General features: G+C 29.2%; 2 protein-coding genes across 2 annotated transcripts; both read left to right on the top strand.

Moving 5' to 3' along the window:
- On the top strand, positions 1-3,221 carry LOC107460719 (PLASTID TRANSCRIPTIONALLY ACTIVE protein 6, chloroplastic; the record flags this gene model as incomplete). Its single annotated transcript, XM_016079108.2, is given in 6 exon segments — positions 1-425; positions 498-566; positions 1,172-1,276; positions 1,510-1,629; positions 2,470-2,559; positions 2,827-3,221. Coding segments are annotated over 6 exon segments (926 nt in total), but the record flags the coding sequence as incomplete, so codon positions are not given.
- Positions 3,222-7,547: 4,326 nt separating this feature from the next.
- Positions 7,548-10,045, top strand: LOC107460684 (agamous-like MADS-box protein MADS9). Its single transcript, XM_016079068.3, has 7 exons — positions 7,548-7,735; positions 7,821-7,887; positions 8,479-8,540; positions 8,641-8,740; positions 8,855-8,884; positions 9,247-9,291; positions 9,992-10,045. The coding sequence occupies exons 1-7, from the start codon at positions 7,548-7,550 to the stop codon at positions 10,043-10,045; spliced, it is 546 nt and encodes a 181-aa protein (XP_015934554.1).
- The last annotated feature ends 481 nt before the right edge of the window (positions 10,046-10,526 follow it).

Genomic DNA, 10,526 nt, shown 5'->3' with positions numbered 1-10,526 from the left:
TCCAACCCTTCGCCACTTCACTCTCCCAACCCACACCATTCTCCTTCAAACCCAATCCCACCCTCTTCTTCAACACTTCTTCTCTCCTCCTCCTCCGTTCAAGAACCAACCCCTTCCTCACTCGTGCCGACGACGACGGAGACGGCGGCCCCGACGACTACGACATGGACGACGAGGAGCTCGAAGAGGTCGACAACAAGAAGGACTTTGACATAGAGTACGAACCCCTGGTCGCCACCGCCGCCGACGGTGATATTGCAATGGTGCAGAGCGAGAGCTTCGTTTCGACGCAGGGTTGGGACTCCGAGACGGTGGTAGATTACAGAATCAACGAAGATGAGTTCCACAAGATTTGCTTAGCTGACTGCGACTTCTTCATAAGGAAGCCCCCTGACCCTGACAACGATGTCTATGATTTCAGGGAGGTTAGTTAGTTAGTCAGTTAGTTAGTTAGTTAGTTTTAAAATGAATCTGCTTATTGTTTTTTGGTGTTGTAGATGTATGTGACTCCTCCGGATACAGATGTTTATTCAATCCCCAAGGTGCTTGCGCCAATGCCTCAAAAGGTAATATAGTATATACATTAATGTCACTATAATTTCTTAGGTGAAAACTCAGATGCAGTTGATAGTTGCCAGCCGTTAGATGACAATTTAGTCAAATCTGTCAAATCGTTTAACCACTCTCAACCATCAAACCTGAGCTTCCACCAATTTCTTAACTAAGTCAAACTTTAACATTGCAATGTAGCAATCTTATTAGTGTATGTATGGATTAGCTTATTTGTTCTTAAAATTATGAGTACTGTTGTTTGAATTTTCTTATTTCTACTTTAGAAAATGGAATTGGATTAGGTTGTAAATGGGCATATCGCGGAGAGTTTGTCCGTAATTTGTTTTATGGTGAAGAATGGTCACTTGGTGTCCATTGTATGTCCAACCGCGGATATGGCAACCTAATGGACTGTCTGTGCTTCTTGGTATTGGTATCATATTGCATGAAGATATGGAGGAATCCACAGTTTACAATCCGTGTTTAGTGCTTGTACCTCAATGTTCCTCGAAGCTGTGCAAAGCATTCATTCAATTTATTTCACATCTTCACACTTCCCTAAATATTTATGCATTTTACTTCTATGTAATGTTTGTTTTCCTTTTGTTAAAATCTGTAGTACATTAGATGTGCTGTAAGTGATTATGGATGCTACAACGTGACAGAGCCACCTATTGATGCACCTCGAGATCCTATGTATAAAACTGAGAGGGAAATCTGGAAGGTATGATCAACTACGTATGTAATGCTCAAATTACTGGTTTAATTTCAATATTCTTCTTCTATTTGGATCTAGTCTTAGATGAGGTATCTTAAGCTAGGTATTTCCCTGTTGATATTCTAATCAGTTGCTCTAACTAGATTTGGGAGAGAAGTAGCCGGCATAATTGAAGAACATATTTCTCTATTCACTAGATATGTTGTCTCCCTCATCATCGGACTTCATTCCTCTTACAGGTGTACTTGACAAAACACTACAAAAATCGAAGGCAGGGTGACCCAGAGTTTGTGCTGGATTTCGAGGAGATTTACATTATTGATTCTAAAACCAAGTCAATTACAAGAGCTAAAGTTGTGGTAAAGAACTGCTTGCTGATTCTTAGTATAGTTGCATGAGAAATTTACTGCTACATCTTGCGATACCTGTTGCCTTCCATATGTATTGTTCTTTCAGCCTTGAATTTTTTGTTACTTTTATTGTCCTCTCAGCTTCATTGTGAGACCTAGCCAACAAAATAATGGATGGTGCACCAGTGCTTAAGATTAATATGCTTATGAATTGCTCTAGAATATTACTATGCCCCTTAGAAGTGCTGTATATTTGGATCTGTGCCCCAAGTTTAGACCCTAGACATCTGATGCAAGACATGGAAATCCTGTTTACTACCCACCTCTGAGTTTAAGATATAAGTTATGCTTTTAGTTGCAACTTTGTATGTTCTTCACCAAGTATGATTACTCCATAACTTATCCAGTTTTACTGTCTAGCTTTTGCTTCCTTTATACTTTATCATATGCAATTTAGAAATTTTCTTCATCTGGTAAACTATTTTTGAAGAATGTCTATGATCACTTATGATTGTTGATTTGCTAATTGATTCTGACCATGGCGCATGGCCCTGCTTCTCATTTGCTTATTATCATCTAGAAAAAGAAAAGAATCAACCCAAAACTCAGAGAACTTTGGTAAATGTGTTGAAACTCAATAAACTCATTCCCATGTTTCGAATTCTTTGCCCAGATTATTGTTGTACTCATGACTTACCATTATTTAAGCAGGGATTCTGATAAACAGGAAAAACTTATTTATTCTTCTTGCCCTGTACCATCATCTGTTTTGGTGATTTGGTGTACAAGTCAATCTGTAATTCTCTTTGCATTTAGTATTTATATTGATCATGAATATGCCTTGTGTAGGTAACAAATCCTGGAGGGAGAAATAGAGATAGGAAGACCGACTTGCTTGTTATAGCTGATCGTGGGAACTCCTTTAAGGTTATAAATCATGTGAGTATTCCTTTCCTAGATCATTTGTTCTTAGATAAATTACAATATTACATTGGCCTTCCAATGGTTAGGCGATATTCCACATGACACCCTTTTATAATTTTTATATAATATGTAAACACTAACCTCTCTGAGATTAGGTTATATGAACCCTCTTGTATTTTGTAAAATGCGAACTAACCTCTGTTTTAGAGAGAGATCAGTATAATTTACCTACCTTCTGTTGTTTTTCGATATGCCGAACCTGGTTTCCTATTTTACGTGCAGAGTGAAAAGGATGACCCAACAACTGTCATAGAGAGGGAAGAGTGGACCACTTCCCGGCAAGAAATGGAGAACCATCTTAGAAAGCTAAGAGACTTCAGCATTTCCAATTGGTTCTAGTTAGTGATTACGTATTGGTATAAGACTTTCTTATGGATATTGATAGTTGTTAGTTGATACACACGGCATGATAGGGGGAGGTTGGGCATGGGCACAAGTATATACAGCAATTAGGCATGGAAATATTATGTAGCATTCCATTTTTGAAATTCTGTACAAGTGTCTTGATCTTATGTATATTCTGTTTGTAACTTGTTAGAAGTGTGGTTGTTGGAATTCAATGAGATTTGATCTGCCAATGTTATGAAGGAAAAAACCACTTATGCAGGTTTCTTTTATTCCTCTTCAACAAACACTGACTAGTGACTATCATCGATTCATAAGTTTCTTTTCCTACATTAAACTGTTTTCTCAAATTCAGTTTCGAAAATCAAACATATCTATGCACATTTAAGAAATTTCATGAAAGAAATTTACCTTAAGCTAACCAACAAATTAAGTGTCCTGAAATTTAGGATTTGACATGGGAAATCTTTTTCTGTTTTTTGGCTGTTGGAAATACAAATCTAAATTTAACACCACCACCGGTAGCAATAACAAAAAAAAAAAAATCTTATTCCATTAGGTAGGGTTAGCTATGGATCAAACGACGTTATTGAATTCTATCATGTATTATGTCTATAATGAGATTGTTTACGTGTAGATCTCTTTTGACCATTTTATGTATATTCTTTTTTGTTCTTTCTTTATCTTTTCACTCTCTGTCTATCGCATCCATTTTTTTAATGGGATATTTTGTCAATCTTTTTTTCACATGTCCAAATTATTTAAGACAAGATTATAATATTATATCATGTTTTCAACAAAATACAAATATAAATATGCTCCAAATTTCATTTGACAATAGTACTAATTAAACAGTAAAACTTCTTAAGGCTAGCATCCTCATCAGTGCCAAAACTATGTGAATTGTGAAATTGGTCCTCCCGTTTGGTCAAGGGTGAAAATAGTAGTATAAGATCTTTGGTTGGATACAAGTACAAGTATAGAATCCCCTCCATTTCAATTCCTTCCCTTTTAGGGCATGCCTATGTTTTGCAGCCCTTACCACTCCAAGCCTACACACTCAGAATCAAGGGATGTAATGACCCCATCCTGCTATCTAATCTATTCTATAAGAGGTTATGAAGCTGTATCAGATGGTGAAAAACTATATTGTTTACATGTAGAAAGGAAGAGGGAACATTTCCTTTATCCCCAGGTTATACCATTGATGTTACAGTGGTTGTAGTCAACTATCTTTAAGTACAATGCTTGAACTCCTCCCTAGCCTGCATAGAGTTTTGAGACTATGCTTACAGTTTTAGGCTACTCATTCTTTTACATTGAACTTGTTAAATATTTTTTTTTGTTGCCCACATTATTCCTTAGTCCGACATGTCAAGAACTAATCTGTTGTAGATTTGAGTTCCATTTAAGGGTCTGTTACGGGTCAATGGGTTGTTGCATGCACAAGATAAAATTCAAACCTTGACACTTACTTAAGTGGACGAGTAAGCTGACCACTCAACCAACTTAAATTGGTTTTGTTGAACTTATTATTGACATGTTTGGAGAAGGTCAATATCATCTTTAGAATAAATTATTAAAAATATTTAAATATAAATGGGTTCAACATATATATAATCTATCAGATAGATACTACTTAATCTAAGTAATCGATTTGACTTAATAAGATTTTGGTGGTGTTATTTGAAAATATATAGCCATTATCATAACTTGTATCAACAAATCATCTATGCAATATTGGACATAAACAAAACTTACATTGATACATGATTGTGTCCATAAAGAATTATACTTCAAATAAAAAAATGCAACTCTTATCACAATAATTAATGATGGTGTATGCTATAATAGTTAAAGAGGAAAAATGATAAAGAGATGAATATTTTTTTATAGAGATAATTATTAATTAGATATCTATTTAGAAAAAAATTGTGATTTTATTTTTATTAATTTTAAAGTATATTATACACTCTATTTTATTCTTTTTACATATAAATCTCTTTATCATAAAATTGTCCAATACAATATATTATTCCATAAATAGAGTCAAATAGTATATTATATGAGGATGTAACAATTTTTCTATTGAAATCAAAATTTTCACACACACCTTTCTTAAAAAATTGACATGTGAAGTGATCCAAAAGAAGAAGCAAAGATTTTATATGGTATGAATGAAGTAGGTATAGGCATTGGTCATAGCCTGGCAGTTTCCTTTCAATCCCAACATCTCATATGATCTCTTCTTCTTATGGCTTTGACTGCCCTCTATACAAGATATTGAACAATTGTTGGGGTTGAAATGGTGATTTTGTTCATGTCAATTATTTTGGTCTTGAGAATTGAGAGAATATCCAAACTAAAGTTTTTGTCGCAATACAACTATATATTATTGATGAGTAGTTATTTTATTTTTAGTGGAATTTTTAATGTTGTATATAAATTTTTGTTGGGCTAAAGTGAAAAACAAAATTGCCTTTTAGGAAATGTTATTTCAAATTTTCAACATTATACTATACATGTTGGCTATACTACTGTTGTCAAAGCACTTTACCCATCTCAATTATTAAAAGAATTCAACTAAAATGTCAATTTTTAAATAATAAATTCTAAATTTTAAATTTTCAATCCTAAATTTTAATTATAAATTCTGAAATTTCTAAAAAATTAAAATTAAAAAATAATTTAAAAAAATTAACTAATATTGATTAATAAAAAATTAGTTTCTTATATTTATTCTAAAAGTAGAGAAACCAATTTTAATTTGTAGTTACATTTTTAATTTTTATATATGAAAAGAGCTAGTAGGTATACATTTACAAGGTGCACATTAAGGTTGCGTTTGGCAATATTGATATTTTATTTAAATAAAAATTAAGAAAGAAAATAGAGATATATATACGACAGAATTTGAATATATATTGTTTTTCTTTTTAAAAAAATTATTTAAAGAGGGAGTTATAATATGATAATATGAAAGAGAGAGAGAGAAATTCAATTTAAAAAGATTCATAATTTATCCATTTTATAATTATTATAATTTGAAAATTAGTTAAAGTTTTGTTTTAACTTTGATATATTATTTATTATTTATATTAAAACATATGAAAATTTTCAGTTTTTCAAGGCCAAAGCTACTGATTTGAGGGTTGCAGTTTTATATATACTACCAACCACACACAACCTTTCAAATCAGAAGCTCCTCTCAGATCAGCATTCCAAACTTAAAATCATGATTTATTAGGTTGGAAACATTTAGATTTTTTTTTTAATTCCCTTTCACACATTACTCTAAAAAGAGGTTTTTTAATATATATTCCTTGGTGAATAACGTTGATGGGAATAATAAGTCTTTTTTTGTTTTTAGATTTGATGGTTGAGCAACCATTACACCACTAGTCCATAACTAGTTACCCGTCATTCATGAAAACCCTAGATTCTAGAATATAATAATACAAGTTAATATTAAACACATCAAAGTACCCTTCAAAACATGCACGTAACCTTTGCTTTAATTAAGCACACCCTAGAAAATGGATAATAAAAACCCTCATAAACCCTTCCAATTAAATGACATAGGTGCTTCAAGAAACCAATGGTCAAGAATATGGCTCACAAAGCTATCATTTAAAATATAATTTAAAAAATACTAAAAAAATTAACAGAATTTATTATTTTTGACCTATTAATCAATAATATTTAAAAGTATAGACTAAAAAAATTATATTAATAATTAAAAATATTAATAAAAAATAATTAATTCTGTTAATCCTTAAACTTTTTTTAATTAAAATATATGAAATTAATTGATCCTTAGCATATACTTATTAAACACCAAAGTATAAGAAAATTTTATACACAGATATATCTAATCATATATATATTATTATATCAACAAAAAATACTTAACTCAATAATTATGTATTATCTAGAAAAGAATATAAATATAAATATTTGAATATACTTTTAATTTGTTGGTGTATTACTTGAACTCCATTAATAATAATTTGACTAGTTTAACTTAATCGAATTTGACAACAATATTAATTAATAATATCGCTTAAATCATTAAACAACACTAACTAATATATATATAATACTATCCCCAATCTCAAAACACACATCAAAATCATTATATTGGAAAAAAAAAACACAAACTTATTTACTACTAATATACTTATCCGACCTAATAATATTAATTAATATTTATATATTATTTTTTATCAGTTTAAATTTTTAGAATAAATTTTTGTTAAAAAAATAGTTTTATATATGAATTTAAATTTTTAGGAGAAATAATTTTACGAAATTAATTAATAATTAAGAAATTGAATTAATTAAAAAGAGGAAGTGGTAAAATTAAAGCTAAGAAAGCAATAGTAGTTGAATTGGCTTTGTCACAAACCCTAAAGAAAGGGTTCCATTCTGTGAGACTAAGAAAGTTGATGACACAACAAACCCATAATAGAATGTTCCTCTATTACTTTTTCTTCCTTATTGCTATCTCCACTGCACTACCCTCTTCTCTTTATAATTAGTTTCCTCCTTCTTTCTTCTTTCTTCTTCTTTCTTCTTCATTCATTCATTCATCAACAATGGGGAGGGGTAAGATTGAGATCAAGAGGATTGAGAACTCAAGCAACAGGCAAGTCACATATTCAAAGAGGAAGAATGGGATCCTTAAGAAGGCTAAAGAAATCAGTGTTCTTTGTGATGCTCAAGTTTCTCTTATCATCTTTGGTGCTTCTGGCAAGATGCATGAATATATCAGCCCCTCCACCACGTAATAATAATATTAATTATTATTATTATTATTATTATTTATTTTTCTTTTTTCTTTAATTTTCATTTTTATTTTTTTGGTGAAGGTTGATTGACATCCTGGACAGATACCAAAGAGCTTCTGGAAAAACTCTCTGGGATGCTAAACATGAGGTACATACCTTTAATTTTCATTTTATTAATAAATACTAAATAAATAAAAAATAACCTATGTTATTATTATTATTATTATTTTCTTTGAAACTATATACAAGAGAAGAAAATATAATTTTTTTTGCCAAAAATATGATGCAGAAATTGTGTGAGTAGATCTACATTTGGAACCTCTTCCTCTACATATCTGAGTATTATTATTATATATATTGACAAAAGAAGAGGCTTTCAGGCATAAGAACAATAAGAACAAGACATGTCTATATCAACAGATCTGGCAATAAAAACAACATAAAAATATTCATTCATAGCTTCCTTTTCTTTGCAAACCTAAGGGTTCCAAAACATATATATAAAATATTAATAAATAAAAAATAATAAATAAATTTTCTATGATCTTCTACTTACATCTTTCTGAGCCAGATCTACATCATGAACTTAATTAATTAATATCTCTTATTTAGGTCTTTTTTTTTAATTCCATAGCCTATATTTATTCTTGTGTACTTTTTTTTTTGGTGACAAAAAAAAAAACAAGTCAAGGTTTACAAGGATGTGATTGATGTTGTTTGTTGAATGATGAACTCACAGAACCTAAGTAATGAAATTGATAGAATCAAGAAAGAGAATGATAGCATGCAAATTGAGCTCAGGTATATATATATTTATTTATTTATATTTTAATACAAAAATTAATTAAAATATATTGCCCTAGCTTAGAGCTTATATATTATGTATATGTGAATTTTTCAGGCACTTGAAGGGAGAAGACATTACCTCACTGAATTACAAAGAGCTTATGGCCCTAGAAAATGACCTTGATAAGGGCCTCAATGGAATCCGTGAAAAAAAGGTGCTTTTTTTTTTCTTTTCTTTTTCCATTTTAAGTTTCATGTATATGTTTTAATAATATAAATTTTGGTTAATAAGTTAGTTAACTTAATTATCTCATGTGCTTTTGCAACAGATGGAAGTGCACAGGATGTTCAAGAGAAATGTACGCGGTCTTCTTTTCTAAGATATATATGAATTAACCGAATGAGAAATATTAATATTGTGCATAGAAAAAATAGAATATGCATATAACTAAGTTTGAAATAATATATATTATCTTTAAACAGAAAAAGGAAGTTTTTTTAATCAATTATAATCATTTATATAATATTTAATTTAAAAAAAATATTACATGATTAATAAATTTTATTATTTTTTGTTAATATTTAATCAATTCTAAAAACTATTAAATTATAAATCTTAAATACTAAATTTTAAATTCTAATAATATAAAAAATTATTTATTTAAATGTTTAATAGTTATCCTGATATCAACTCTTGCCATTTTCCTTTGATACTTCTCAGGGCAAGATTTTGGAGGAAGAAAACAAGGAACTCAATTTCCTTCTTGTAAGTTGCAATCTCAACATATATTATAGAAAGGATTTCAAGTGTATTACCAATTAATTAAAATTTTTATTAATTTTAATTGATCTCAATTATTATATAAAACTCATATTTAAGATCAATTTTATTATTGAGATTAACGATTAAAATATTTTGTAGTACATTGAAATTCTTTTTTATATTATATATTATAAAAGAGCTACTTAGATAAAGATGGTTAAAATTTAAAACCTTTTTTTTAAAGATATTTTTAATAATTAAAATTTAATATATGAAAAATAAAGGACTAGAATTTAGAATTTTCAATATTTTAGTCATTTTTTTATAATAGAATATCGTAGTTATTTTCTATAAAAAATAATATTAATTTAGATCAGTTTAAAATTTGATTCACTATTTTTTTGATTAAATCAATTTGTCTAGTCTAATTTTAATAAAATAACACGATTTAATCGATTATATATATTAAATTTTAATTACTAAAAAAACATCTTAAAAAAAACGTTTTAAGCATCTTTATCTGAGTGGCTCCATATTATAAAACGTTGCTGAATCTGAGCACTATATATGTTTTGTCTTTGATTCTAATTACAATTATTTTTCACTTTCCATTTAACTGTTTATGAATTTCATTTAATTATCCATCAAGGAAAAACTTCTATTTGTTGTTCTCTTTATTTATTTATTTATTTAATTTGAACAGCAACAGCATATGGCACTGGAAGGAGCGAGAAACATGCATGGACAATGGATTTAACTATATCAGAAGCGATTTAATTCGCACATATATATAAATATATAGATATGTTATTAATTATTTGACTAAGCAGGCATGCATATCTTCAAGAGAGTTTGTAGAAGAGTAGTGGCTAGTGGCTACTACTATATATATATAATGTTAATTAATATTTATGCTCTAACTCTAATTAGATTATTATCGAGGATCAGGTTCTTGTTGGCATGCATTAATACCTTGCTTGTGGTGATGATGAAGTGATTAAATTAAGCCTGCCATTGTTATTAGACTGCTGCTATTAGTGTGTGTATGTTGTGCTATATTGAGTTTTTAGTTCTTTGTTTTCTTCATGAAAATCATTGTATGACTGTGATTAATATTTTTTTTTAAAATATTATTTATACATTAAAATAAATTACTAAAAATAACTACTAATATATTTATGTATAAATATATAATATAATTTAATTTATTTTCAATGTATATTTATATTTTAATATGT

Source organism: Arachis duranensis, chromosome 8 (genome assembly GCF_000817695.3).
Source record: "Arachis duranensis cultivar V14167 chromosome 8, aradu.V14167.gnm2.J7QH, whole genome shotgun sequence".
Taxonomy (NCBI): Eukaryota; Viridiplantae; Streptophyta; class Magnoliopsida; order Fabales; family Fabaceae; genus Arachis; species Arachis duranensis.
Note: the sequence above shows the minus strand (reverse complement) of the source record. Positions and strands in the feature narration are given on the sequence as shown.

Coding starts and splice junctions, on each gene's coding strand:
- LOC107460684 (XM_016079068.3), top strand. CDS start 7,548: ATGGGGAGGGGTAAGATTGAGATCAAGAGGATTGAGAACTCAAGCAAC. Junction 8,885..9,246: donor ACAGGATGTTCAAGAGAAAT/GTACGCGGTCTT, acceptor GATACTTCTCAG/GGCAAGATTTTGGAGGAAGA. Junction 9,292..9,991: donor AGGAACTCAATTTCCTTCTT/GTAAGTTGCAAT, acceptor TAATTTGAACAG/CAACAGCATATGGCACTGGA.